Consider the following 14173-nt stretch of genomic DNA (forward strand, 5'->3'; position numbering starts at 1 on the left):
CTCTCCGTAACAAACCGCATCATGGCGCCACCTCTATTCGCACTCACACTAGCGTACCAACCTGTCTAAGGCAGGGGTAGGGAACCTAAGGCCCGGGGGCCGGATGTGGCCCCCGGTTTGCCTGGATCCGGCCCCTGCGGCTCAGGCCCCCCAGCACTGGAGAGCCTGCACTGGCATTCCAGCCCCTCCCTCCACCCCCCACAGGGCTGGAGCACACACTAGCCTGCCCCCCCCCCCCCCCGCTCCCCGGCTCTGGTGCACGAGGGGAATGTGGGGAGGGTCTTTCTCCTTCCCAGACGAGGGCCACGCCAGGGTGGTTTGTTTTTGCTTCTCATTTGTGTACGCCCCCCCCCCCCCGACTGATTTTTCTGTGGGTCAGCGGCCCCCGACCCAAAACCGGTTCCCTTCCCCCGGTCTAAGGGTGCGTCTACACCTCTGCTACCGCGGCAACGGCCGGAGCCCTCGGCCCCTTTGAATAGCCACTGCTCCGTGCAGCTTTCTGGGCCTGGGGCTGGGGGGGCAGGGCGGGTAGTGCTGTGGTCTGGGGGGCTCGTTCTCTTGGGCAACATTCGCGACCAACATCTTCTTACTATTTGTCCGTTGGTCGCTTCCCCGAGCAGCCCCCCGAAGGTGATCACGGGGGACATGCAGGCGCAGTAGAGGAAAAGGAACGACGCCAGGCACTGCAAGCTCAGAGCGTCCGTGAAGTCACTCCAGAACCACGGAGCCTTCCGTTTCACATCCAGGATCAAACCACCAAAGAGCCTGCAGAAAGAAAAGGAACAGGGAGAGGTTTTCCTCCCCGCTGGGAACCACAATCGGAGATTTTCATTTTTAAACAGAGACCCAAGCAATGCTGTACTATAAATTCTCCGTGGAGAGCCTCCCTACGCCTAGGAAGGGCCATTTTACAGATGGGGAAACTGAGGCACAGGGAGGGGACGTGACTTGCCTGGGGTCACCAATCAGAACCCAGGTCTCACTGGTTGCAGTCTAGTGTTCCACCCATGGCTGCTGTGTTTTAATTTTTCTGTTACTGAGCATCCGAACGGTACATTCAAAATCTTTTTTATACACCCGTGTACAGGACCAAGCATGACTAAGGCTCCTAGCCGGTACAGTGACACAAAAGCCAATGATAATTAGGAGTTCCAGTGATCTACTATACATTTGAGAGCACTTGTGTGTCTGTCTGTGTGTCTGTGAGTCTGTCTGTTCAAGAACTCCTACATGGTAAGAGCTAGGGCCGCAGCTTCTGAGGTGAAAAGGCGGATGTCAACAGCAGGGGAAATTGGCTTTGTATTGTGTTAACCAGTGAATATCTTTATTCAAGCCCTGGGTAACAGTGTTAAATTTGTAGATGAATTCCAAGTTGTGCAGTCTCTCTCTGTAATTGAATGGTGAAATTCCTTTGCAGAAATCCGCATTTTCATATCAAGAGCTAAGAATGGGATACATCCAGCCCACTTAATTAGCCTCATTAACATGGGTCCTACAATTGACGGATACTTCTTCTCCATTTTATATATATCTTGGATTCTGTTATTTCCACTCCAGCTCATCTGATGACATGAGTTTTGCCCACGAAAGCTCACGCACAATTCTATATATTTTTGTTAGTCTCTAAGGCTCCATCTAGGTTACAAGCCTCTTTCGAAAGAGAGCGTTTAGACTGCAACCCCTTCTTTCAAAGAAGCGAGTTGCTTTTTCAAAAGAGAGCACCTAGGCAGTCAGGAAGCTCTCTTTCGAAAAAGCCCTGTTTGCATTCAAGAACGCCTGTTTTCCAAAGAGCACTTTCGAAAAAAGGCGTTCTTCCTCGTAAAATGAGGTTAACCACGGTCAAAAAAAACCTCCGCGTTCTTTTGATTTAATTTAGAAAGAACGCGGTGGCAGTCTGGATGCAGGGGAAGTTTTTTCTAAAACAGGCCACTTTTTTCGAAAAAACCCTGTAGTCTAGACACACGCTAAAGTACCATAGGACCCCTCATTGTTTTTAAAGTTATAGACTCACACGGCGACCCCTCTCTTCAACCATGCTTGTTGTTTGTGTTTATTAAGAGCTCCACTGAGTTACACAACAAGTTTGACTGGCCCCACAAAATCCAGGAACAACTCTACCTAGACTGGAGAACCATCTACCGGACATCTTCTCTCGTAACTAATTACTAATTATAATCCACCTCTCAATTTTAGAGTGGTCAAAGGACAAGTATTGACTTCTGTAGATCTGTTTTCCCCCTCCCACCATGTGCCCATTTTCGGAACAAAATAGTTTGATTTGTCAACTGAAAATGACTTTTTCTTTAGAAATTTCCTTCGCTTTTATTTTTAAGAAATTCAAACATAAAAAAAATGGCTCCAAGCTAAACAAAAAAACACTTTTGAGGCTTTTCTATTTGCCAACCAAGTCTGGCAAAAAAAGAAAAGGTTTGGGGTCCACTTGAACCTTTTTTTTTTGGCCCTGACTTTTATAAAAAGTATTCGTATTTCTTTGTATTATCTCAGCACGTCACCCCTGTTCTAGTAGGTACTTTACAAACACGCAACCAAGCAATGAAACAAATCCATCCTTTGCAAAGCTCTGGGGTGGACTTGAAGACGAATGTGAAATCTAGTCGTACAAACCTTCCCGTTCTTTCCAGTTCGGGTCCGCTGTGCTGCTCGGGTTCGGCATGGCAAGCAGTGCCATTAGGAACACTTGGCATCTTCCTCTTCTTCTACAGAACCAGAAACCCAAGAGAGAGATCTTAGCAGTGTTTGCTTCCCTTGTGTCTGATCCACGTTTTGAAGCCTGTGCTTAGCTACATATGTATATGCTTCCGTGGTGGGTTCTGGTGGCTTCCGTCGTAACAGAAAGGCTACCCAATTCCTGTATGCTACCACGAGGCTTTGTGTTTGCAAGCACTGAGACCTGCTGCTTATTTTACGCCGTCAAGGGCATTACACACACAAATGAATATTCATGCGTAAGCAGTGGCGGATTAGCCCCTAGGCCAATGGGATGGGGAGGGGCCCATACTGGCTCATGCCCCGGGCCCCACGGTACCCTAATCCACCTCTTTGCGCAAATATTTGCAGGCTTGGGTCAAAGCCAGCGGTTCTCATCATTGTGGGTCTGGGGAGGGATCGGGATGGGGAGGGGGAAAACACTGGCCGTGTTACCACCCCCTTGCGTGACTCCTCCCCACACCACTCCTAGCCCACAGGAGGGCCCCCCCCGCCCCTGCTCCATCCCACTGGGACTAGTGGGGGCAGCTGGTGCCGGCAGCAGGGATCAATCACCCCCTTGCACTCTTGGGCAGTGGTGGAGGGAGCAGACAGGATGGAGTAAGGTCACTCCACTTCCTGCTGCCACCAGTGTGTGTGGGGGGGGCAACCCTACCACCACTGCCAGGCCCTCCCACTAGCCCCCCGGGCCACAGGACTTGGGGGGAGAGGCTGCCCTCCCTACTCTCCAGCAGCAGAAAGCTTCCCCCTACCGCCACTGGTGAATGCGGGGGGTAACTCCTACTGTCGGCATGTCCCCTGATCTCTGTGGGGCCCCCCAAAGTGTGGGGCCCAGGGCAGTTGGATGAACCGTCCGTAGGATAGGATGGCTCTGCCCACCAACGGATGGCCCCTGGCTCCATCCCCCCATGTCATTTGGGGGGCAAATGACCCTTCGTGTTCCCTTATGTGTCGCCCAGGGCTGAGGGTCTCTGATGCAGAGTTCTACCCGCCCCGGCCCCTCTCTCTGAATCCGGCCTGGCCACCTGAGCTATCGAGCCAAGTACTTATATGGCAGATCTACATCTCTCTGTGTCTTTAATGCCTTTATCCTCCCAAGCCCTCTGTGAGCCAGAGAAGTGTGATAGCCCCATTTCAGAGATGGGGAAACTGAGGCAGGGAGCGACGAAGCGACTTGCCCCAAGTGTGAGTGACAACTGCAGCTCCACAAATACAACCCAGGTCTCGCGGCCCAGTCCTGAGCTTTATCCAATACGACAGACCGCTCGAAGTGAAAAATGTGACCTACCTGAGAAGGCACATTTTTTGGTGGCTCAATTCTAATCGATGGATCCCATTCTCCAGGAGGTAATACTGTCACCTGATCCAGGAATTCATCAATGCCAGCTACAAGGTCAGCACGGTCTTTGGCTTTATACGCAACGTCATGGAAAACCTACAAAGAAGAGAGTAAGGGATGTTCCACTTGGGAAGGGGAAATTGAGGCACAGAGCGATGGTGTGACTTGCCCTGTGAGGGTTAGGCTAGATGACCCTTGCAGTCCCTTAGCCCTATGAATCTACATCACACAACAGGTCAGAGACAGAGCTGGAAATAAAAACCAGATCACCTGCCTTCCAGTCAAATGCTTTATTCACTAGATCACACTGCCTCGCTTGAGCCAGACTCTGTCATGTGCTCATCACTAGAGCTGGTCAGAGAATGAGGTTTATTCCCACAGGAAATTGCAAGAGCTCAGTGAAAAGCAGAAAATCAAAATATTTTGATTCTGAAATGCAACAGCTTTGCCACATGGGAATTGTAGTTTAGTTACCGCACGCTCCCATTGCCCTGTAAACAGCAGGCCTTCTGGGCGGACTACATTTCCCATAATGCACCATGGCCTCCCTACTTGGACAATCACTAGCCATGATGCATCATGGGAAATGTAGTCCGCCCAGAAGGCCTGGTGTGTACAGGGCAATGGGAGCATGTGGAAACTAAACTACAATTCCCATGTGGCAAAGCACAAGTCTGACTGGGGAACGCTGCACATAGCGGAGAATGGGAGTATGTGGTACGTGAGCAATGAGGACTCTGAGGCACTGCAGTGTCATTTCAGAGTCAAAACCTTCCAGGGTTTGGCGACTGTCGTTCAACTTGGGCCTACACCATTGCAGCGCTCAGGCATTTACTTTTTCCACACACACAAAAAAGCAACATTTTCCACGTTGTTGGGTTGAAAACGCAACCTCCCCTCAAAACCCAGCTGTGATGGGACATTTCCAGACAGCTTCGTCATTGCCCACCATCGGGGCCACTCTGCGGAGCTGCTGAAAAGCCAGACGCTTGTTTGGATGCCTACCTGGGGGCTGCGCGATTTTGCAAACGTGGACTTTGGCTGCTGCTGGGGAAGAGAACAAACTCCCCTAGTGCTACAATATACACCCCTTCTGCTCCCATTCTTCATCTGCAGGGCCCAATTAACTCTCCAGCAAGCCTGGGGCTATTAGATTTTGTGAGGCCCCTGGATCCCACCTTTTTTGTAATTTGAAACAAAAGGCTCACAATTAGGGCATCGAGGCTATTAGCGTTATGCTAAACTTGCCTTTTAACTAACATAAAGCCTTTCTGTGGTTACATTTCGTGTAGAAGATAGTGAAGTTAATTCGAAATAGCCTACTTCCTTAGAACAGCTGTTAGGTTAGTTTCTTTCTAGGAGGGAGTTTGGGGATGCAGGAGGGGTCGGATCTGGCTGGGAGGCATTTATCCACAGGAACCTCTGCCAGACGATTGTGATGTCCAGCTAAAAGTCCAGCATGCTCAGGCCTGGGGGAAGAGGTTCTCGGCCAATGGGAGCTGCAGGGACGGTGCTGTGGGAGGTAGCCAGCCACTTCCGGGAGTGGCGTGAGGCCAGGGCTTGCAGGCCTAACCCCTACAGTGTCACTGGACTTTTAGTGGCCCAGAGATTAATTTTTCTGGGGCTCCGGCTTAGCCCGAGGCCCTGGGCTGCAGCCCCTAATGCCCCTGCGTTAATCCAGCCCTGTTCATCTGACCAGTCTGGAAACAGACAGTACATGTCCTGGAACCCTGGGCTGCATGGGCAGTGGGTGAAGGTAGGGCTGGGGGAGGCAAGGCCCTAGCCCCACCCCTTCTGCTCCAGGCCCCGCCCCCAAAGAAGCCAAGCATCCCTCCCCCCCCCCCCCCCCCAGAGCACCACAGGGAGGCGGGGCAGCATGCAACCCCAGCTTCCCCTGTTCCAGAGCATGGGGAGGAAGGGAAAGGCCAGCAACACTCCACCCCCACTTCAACTACAGTAGGTGTCCTGGGGGTGCAGTGTGGGCGGGGCCAGGATGGTGGTTTGGGAAGGTAATGCCTTCCCTTGCCTAGGATACCCGCCGCCACCCTGGGCTGAGAGGGAGAGCGAGCGAGAAAGGTTCAGGAGTGGGCAGAAAACAAGGGGATGCAAAGGAGAAGAGCTGAAAATGTCACTTGTGCTACACTGTACCTCATCTGTCATGATGGTGGCCATGGATCTGCCAATCTCATGGTACTGATGTGCTTTCCCTTCTGGTCCCAGCAAGATAAATAAGAACCTGGCCGGAGAAAACAGGGAGAGAAAAAAACCCGCCTTCATTAAAACCGGGGCCAAGCGCGAAAACGCACATCCTGACGTTTCCAAAGGGATCTGCCCCGTAAATCAGCTTTCATGGGCGTTAGCCCACCACGGTCATGGACTTGCAACGGGCGTTAGGCACTGCCTCTAAAAACCTCCCCCTTTACGTAGAGCCCTGCAAATCCACACTTCTCTGCTTTATAGCCTCGGGGATCGGCAGCGGCGGATGTGGAGATCTGCGGCTCATTTCGGAGGATACGGAGGCGGACAGGGATACGGATGTGGATACCCAACTTATAACCGGCGGTATCCGCATCTGCGGATGTGGATCCTTTTTGTGGATGTGGATGGGAAACCAAATGTTGTATCCGCACAGGGCTCCACCTTTAAGTGTATTGCTTCTGTAAAAACTTTGCTTCACCTGATGGGTGGAACTCATTCGGATCAAATACCGAATGTTGTGGTGACTAGGACTTTAACGGGGTTCAAAAAAGAGCTAGATAAATTCAAGGAAGAAAGGTTCATGAATGGCTATTAGCCAGGATGAGCAGGAATGGTGTTCCTAGCTTCTGTTTGTCAGAGGATGGAATGGGCGACAGGAGAGGGATCACTTGATGATTCCCTGTTCCGTTAATTCCCCCTGGGCACCTGGCGTTGGCCACTGTACGAAGACAGGACACTGGTCTAGATGGATCTTTGGTCTGACCCAGTCTGGCCGCTCTGATGTTCGTGCCTTTGCAATGAAGTGATAAAAGGCACAAGAGAAAACCTGTCCTGAGTGCAGCCAGACTTTCCCTAGAATGTTTTTATCTGATTTGTACGTGTGTACACACACACACGCAGACGCACACACACGCACACACACACGCACACGCACGCACACGCACATGCACGCACACACACGCACAAGCACACGCACACACACACGCATTTGAATTTAATTTGTAACATATTCTTAATTTTTAAAAAGTGAGCTGGTTTTAACGCCCTTACCTCGTTGGAATAGGGACTTCCGTCATGCCTGAGAGAAGGACAGCTGGCGTCAGACGCACAAACGCCACCACGGGGCGAAGGAGGGAATCCAGCTCTCCCACCAGAACGTTGGACGCTTCTGCTCCGGTCGGAATTTTCTTCATGAAATGAAGTTCCGCCTGGTGCGGAAGAAATTATTTCCAGACCATTACGAAAAACTATGCAGCACTTTAAAGACTAACAAGATGGTTTAATAGGTGATGAGCTTTTGTGGGCCAGACCCACTTCCTCAGATCATATTCTGGAAGAGAATTGGCATGACCATATCTACCAAAGGAATACAATGAAAAAAGTGAACACATTATTAAACTGGCAAATCAGATTTAGTACAGAAGGTAGGGTGAGGGACGGAGGGAATAGCTATATGAGTCAATGAATGGCCAATCAGGGGTGATAAGTGGGATGCTATCTTTGTAATGGTGAAGGTAATTAGCATCTTTGTTAAGGCCCATTGGTAAAGTGTCAAATTTAAGGATGAAAGAAAGTTCGGAAGTTTCCCTCTGTAATCCGGTGTTAAAGTCTCTTTGAAGTAAGATGCATGTAGTAAGGTCGTTAAGACTATATCCAGGTAGGCTGAAATGAAAAGCAACTGGTTTTTCCTTGTGAAGATGTCTGATGTCTGATTTGGGGGCATTACTTCTTTGGCGAAGTGTCTGAGAAGTCTGTCCAATATACATAGCAGAAGGACACTACATGTTTTGTTAGTCTTTAAAGTGCTACCAGACTATTTGTTGTTTTTTAAGTTTATCCCGTACAAACTAACTCGGCTACCCTCTGAAGACAGTAAATTCATACACTGATGGGATATACCGGGGGGGGGGGGGGGGGGGGGGGGGGGGGTTTGGCAAAAGCCTGTTAAGTGACTTCTTTGCCACTCAAATGGTTCGTTCACAGGTTCCATGTTCTACTAATAGCTCTGGCTGTTAAGTTAATTAGATCCTCTCCAGAGAAAGCAAAGCCACAGTGTTATAAAACTACATAGCTACAACAGAACAGGAAGAAAAACAGATGGGTGGACATTAAGACCCTGTGATGCCCCCAAATTTTCAGGTACCCCACGTAGCTGCATATGGGTAAGCCCTGCTTTCTACACAGGTTTTATATTGGGTTAATTATTTTGGTTGGGGGGTGCTTTTCTACTGAAATAGTTAAACCGATTCCGCGTGGATGCAGTAGCACTATTATAAAAGTTCTTTAGGACTTGTTTACATGGGAAAGTTTTTTCTAAGGAAAAGAGATGAGCAAATATTTGATATTATGTTCAGGGAGGGCGGGAGGAGCAGGTTAAGAGCACAAACCAAAAATAAACCTAAACAAAATGTAGTTCTGTGCCCCTCAAAAAACGAATGTTTGTGATTTTTCTTAATGAAACAAACAAACAAACAAAAAACCCCTGAAAACAATTATTTCAGTTGAAGAAAATGTTTTTGGTTGATCTGAAATTAATTTTTTCATTTCATTTTGGTTCATCCAAAAATGCTTTGTTCAACCCACAATGATATTCAGTCTTTCAGGATATTTTTGTTTCATTTTGGGACATGATGAGGCATTTCGATTTTTGATTTTTTTGTGTGTGTGAAAAAACATCTTTTTTTTCAGTTAAAACTTTGTCAATTTTAACCCAAATTTGTGAAGACTTTCACCACTCAGAAAAAAAGGAACGGTTTTGGCATATTTACTGTTTTGTTTTTTAAACCACCCAGCTCTAATATTGAGTGAATTTAGATCAGTATAGCTCTTCCAGTACAACCTGTCTTGTGAAATAAGCATCACATGTCAATGGCTGAGTTCAGTGGACAGATGGTTAAGCCTTTATGGCCCAACCCAAGGGCAAAACCAAGTTATAAAAACTCATGAACGGATTTTCAAGTTCTCATTACCTAGAACTAGGATCTGATTTTCAAAAAAGCTCAGCTCCCAAATATGCCCCTCCAAAAGGTCTAGCTTTGTCAAAGCACTAGCACTAGACCAGTGCAAATAATCGATTTTTGGTTCACTGGCCAAACCAGAAAAAAATGGGGGAAATAATTGTTTGGGGTTAAATGAAATATTTTGCTGGACCCGAAAAAAATGTTTTGTTTCATTTGGGGGAGGGGAGAGGGTAGGTTTGTTTGTTTGTTTGTTTGTTTGTTTGTTTGTTTGATGGGACGGAGGTAACATTCAAAAGGAAAAGTGGTTTCTAAGCAAAAAGATTCAGTCAGAAAATGTCTAACCAATTTTTTTTTCAGAATTTTTGTTTCCAACTGAGCCATTTCAGCACATTCAATACCAACACATAAAACGTTTTCGATGACCCAAATCTATTTTCCAGCCCCCTCCCCCCAAACGTTTTGGCTAAAAAATCGTATTAACCTCCACTTCTCCCCCACCCTCATTGTGATACTTCCGACCAGTTTTTCACCCAGCATGCCGAGCTCTCGAAACCTCTGGCCCCCTCAGATGGAGCCTACCACTTGCCTTTACCTGGGCTGACACCGCCTCACGTCGCTTCTCACCTTGCTTAAATCCATAGGACTCGTGTCGTGGGTCACTCCGTTTTTAATTTCAAGATTGGTCGTGCCAGGGTGCGGAGACAGCGTGTGCGTTGCTGAAAAGCAAAGGGAAATGTGTTTCCTTAGCACCATTTGTGGAAAACACACTCTCCTGCGGGATAGTCGTTGGGATTTAGTGGGACTGGCAGCCACGGCAGACCCTGGGGCAAGGTGGAAGGAGGGGCTGGCTCCGTGGCCCGAGAGGGGGAGGGGCCTCAGGCAGAAGGGGCGGGGCTAAAGGCAGTCAGCTGTTAGAGCCACCCAGATTGTCAGAGCGGTCTGAGGCTCTGTCCCCTTTTGCACCCCCATCAGCTGACCTATTGGTATTTGTGACGTACTGATCAGCATCGCATTTGCATGAATGCTAAGTAGTCACACTCCGCTACCACTGGCTACAAGGACACCCGCACAAATATATCAACAGCTCCAGAACTGCCCAATACAATTACGCCTTCTCTCATGGTCCCATCGTGAAGGGGGAGGGGGAAGAGAAATAAAGAATAGAAAAACCTTGTAGAAACTTCCTCCCAATTTCCCAGCATCCCCATTACAACAGGTCTTCTTATTCTGAGGCATCTTGATAAATGAGCTGAAATGTTTCATTTCGACATTTTCAAATAAAACACTTTGATTATTTTGGGTCGAGGCAACAGGCAGTTTAGAAATTTCCTTCAATATTATTTTTCAAATTCTTAAAATTGAAACAGTGTTTTGTCCGATCTGAAATGAGGGGATGTTTTAGAACTTTTTTGATCTGCCAAAATTGCAAAATATTCTGTTTTGCGGTCAACTCAAAATGATTTTTTTCGGTTTTTCATCACCACTGGCAAACCAAAATGTCTTTAGCTTTCCAGCTCTGCCCAAGATGCTAAAAAGCCAGCTTTTTTTCCAGCAAAGTGGTGAATAAGTCAGCTGGGATTTCTGCTTCTTTGGTAACTTACACCCTCTGGAAAATTCCACCTCAAAGGGTCGGGTGATCTGAAGACAAAACTTCTCACCTGGTTTGTCCAATAAGTGCGGATCCGACTGCTTCTTGCTGACGTCAGTAAAAGAGCGGACAATCGGAAGAAGGTTGTTCCTCTTCTTCTCATTCTGATGGTGGTGCTTTTTTAAGAGGGCATCGCGGATTCTTTCTCTCGTGCTTTCATCATACTCGCTGCTTGGTTCTTGCTGATCCAAGATCAAATCTGGGGAGGAGAAAACCAATTCTCTGACTGTATCGTTGATGGATGTCTACGTGCTAAAAGTATGAGCCAGTAGGAAAGGCAGTACACTGAGTAGGGCATGACCCTAGGACTGAATGTGTGTCCTGGCTCTGCCACACACTTCCTGTGTGGCCTTTGGCATGTTCCCTAAGCCTCAGTTACACCTGAGATAAGAGCATGAGTCTACCTCCCGGGGGGAGTTGTGAGGATAAATGCATCGTGGAGCCGGAGATGCTTAGCGCCTTCAGTAAAACAGGCCGTGTAAGTACCATAGACAGAGCTACACGTCATCAAACCATTCTTTGTTAGCTCTGGGCTCAAAACGACTCCCTGGTTGCAGGAATCACCAAATTTCACCTCCCCACCAGTTGGGGAAGGGGAAACCCCATTCCACACATGGAGAAACTGAGCTGGGATTCATTCCGAGAATTGCTACAGTCCCAGACAGCCAGAAGAGGCCGCCGGCGCTCCGGTGGAATAGCACCTGGTCCTGCGTGTGACATTCATAACCCACGAGGGGCTTGGGAAGGAGGCTGCATGCCTCTAGGGTTGCCAGATCAGACGTGTGAAAAATCAAGACAGGAGGTGGGGCATAATCATAGAATCACTAGAACTAGAAGGGACCTTGAGAGGTTATCGAATCCAGCTCCCTGCCCTCATGGCAGGACCCAGCACTATCTAGACCAGCGGTTCCTAAACTTTTCGGCATCACACCCCGGTTTTGATTTTTGAGAAACTCTTGCTCCCACCCCACCCCCGCCCCCAGCACCCCCGCCCCCAGCAGCAAAACTTGTTGAGAAAAAAAAAAAAGGCCAGGCCAAAAAAACAAAAATAGCAGCAAAACTTAGGGGGGAGAATTGACGGGGGGAGGAGGGCTGCGTCATCTCACCCCCCCCCTCGAGTTTCTTCATGCCCCCCACAGGGGGGGTTGAGGTTGGACATTAGGAAAAACTTTTGATCATTAGGAAAAACTTTTGATTGGCATGTGGTCTGTTTCTGGATGCTGATTGGATGAATGTAGTCAGGATATCAGGCTGGAAAAGGCAAGATTCTAAATCTAAAGTTTGGTTCCCGTGCATATTCTAAAATATTTACTTAACCCTGGCTATTCTGGTGACATCCCTACCGAGGATTTTGCAGGCACAAACATGGGGCACAGGGAAAAACACAAAGGATATTCCCTAAAACTTTTTCTCCTCGGCCATGACATGACAGATCACTCACAAGAGCAAGTTTAGGTTGAACATAAGAACATAAGAACGGCCGTACTGGGTCAGACCAAAGGTCCATCTAGCCCAGTAGCCTGTCTGCCGACAGTGGCCAGTGCCAGGTGCCCCAGAGAGGGTGGACCGAAGACAATGATCAAGCAATTTGTCTCCTGCCATCCCTCTCCAGCCCCTGACAAACAGAGGCCAGGGACACCATTTTATCCCCTGGCTAATAGCCTTTTATGGACCTAACCTCCATGAAATTATCTAGCTTCTCTTTAAACTCTGTTATAGTCCTAGCCTTCACAGCCTCCTCTGGCAAGGAGTTCCACAGGTTGACTGCGTTGTGTGAAGAAGAACTTTCGCTCATTAGTTTTAAACCTGCTACCCATTCATTTCATTTGGTGTCCTCTAGTCCTTACATTATGGGAACTAATGAATAACTTTTCTTTATTCACCCCCTCCACACCACTCATGATTTTATAGACCTCTGTCATATCCCTCCTTAGTGTCCTCTTTTCTAAACTGAAAAGTCCCAGTCGCTTTAGCCTCTCCTCATATGGGACCTCTTCCATACCGCTGATCATTTTAGTTGCCCTTTTCTGAACCCTTTCCAAGCCAAAATATCTTTTTAAAGGTGAGAAGACCACATCTGTACACAGTACTCATTTAATCCAGCACTCTCTGCTCCAGCAACCTCCGTGGTCCAGCAAGATTTTAATAATCCAGATGTCCCCTTATCATAGGTGTGGCCAAGTTTCCCGCAGCCCCATAAAGTTTGTTTTCAGCCCCCAGACTGTATTGCTAACCAATCTTGACTTTCCATCGCCCAGCAAATTCTCTGGCTTGGCTCCAGTCCGGTCCCGAGGGTGCCGGACGAGAGAGGTTCAAGCTGTACCTGCAATTTCCTCGATGCTGTTGGCGCACATATCCAGAAGGACGGTCCCATTCATGATGCAACTCCTCAGTTCAAAGAGGCTGTGCAGCGAAAGCGTTGCGACGTAGGGTTTGCTCCAGCGTTCTCCCCCGTCCTCCACGTCCTCTTCAAACTTCAGCCACCTGGGAGCATTGCAAACCAACGTCAATCAGGCTGCGCAGCGACCAGGTCCAGGGAAGAGACTCCTATGCAAGTCTACACAAGAGACGTTGGGTCGCCCAAGGAAGGGTTCAAAGGAAAGGGGCCAAGGGGCTCAGTGTGCTTTTCGCATGGCGTTGAAGCTGCTGATAAAAACGTTCCCTCCCGCTTCAATAACGTGTGGAAGGAACTATTTTCCATCTCACAGAATCATAGAATCCCAGGGGAAGCAGAGACCTCAGGAGTTATCGAGTCCAGCCCCCTGCCCAAACCAGGACCAATCCCGACTCAATCAACCCAGCCAGGGCTTTGTCAACTTAAACACCTCTAGGGATGGAGATTCCACCCCCTCCCTAGGGAAACCAGCCCAGCACTTCCCCACCCGCCTAGGGAAATAGTTTGTCCTAATATCCAACCTAGACCTCCCCCACTGCAACTTGAGCCCATTGCTCCTCGTTCTGCCCCCTGGCCCCCCTGAGATCAGCCTCTCTCCATCCTCTTTGGAACCCCCCTTCAGGGAGTTGCAGGCTGCTCTCAAATCCCCCCTCGCTCTTCTCTTCTGCAGACTCAACAAGCCCAAATCCCTCAGCCTCTCCTCGTCGGTCATGTGCTCCAGCCCCCGAATCATTTTGGTTGCCTTCGTTGGACCCTCTCCAGTGCGTCCACATCTTTTGTGTAATGGGGGGCCCAGAACTGGACACCATAGTCCAGTTGTGGCCTCACCAGTGCCAAATAAAGGAGAATAATCACGTCTCTTGATGAACTGGACGCACTGAGAACCCTGGGCCTTCTGGTGGACA

At 48.7% G+C, this 14173-nt stretch overlaps 1 protein-coding gene across 2 annotated transcripts in view; it reads right to left on the minus strand.

Moving 5' to 3' along the window:
• SLC4A8 (solute carrier family 4 member 8) overlaps window positions 1-14173 on the minus strand; it is a 76630-nt gene that overhangs the window by 27895 nt on the left and 34562 nt on the right. For both annotated transcript variants that reach the window (XM_075901677.1, XM_006122693.4), the window contains exons 5-12: window positions 13197-13357; window positions 10884-11072; window positions 9850-9941; window positions 7316-7473; window positions 6215-6302; window positions 4016-4162; window positions 2626-2717; window positions 591-765 (exon numbers count right to left, since the gene is read on the minus strand). In XM_075901677.1, coding sequence (XP_075757792.1) covers window positions 591-765; window positions 2626-2717; window positions 4016-4162; window positions 6215-6302; window positions 7316-7473; window positions 9850-9941; window positions 10884-11072; window positions 13197-13357 — 1102 coding nt within the window. The remainder of the gene's footprint in view (window positions 1-590; window positions 766-2625; window positions 2718-4015; window positions 4163-6214; window positions 6303-7315; window positions 7474-9849; window positions 9942-10883; window positions 11073-13196; window positions 13358-14173) is intronic.

The sequence above is a fragment of the Pelodiscus sinensis genome, chromosome 19 (genome assembly GCF_049634645.1).
Source record: "Pelodiscus sinensis isolate JC-2024 chromosome 19, ASM4963464v1, whole genome shotgun sequence".
In the NCBI taxonomy this organism is placed as follows: domain Eukaryota; kingdom Metazoa; phylum Chordata; order Testudines; family Trionychidae; genus Pelodiscus; species Pelodiscus sinensis.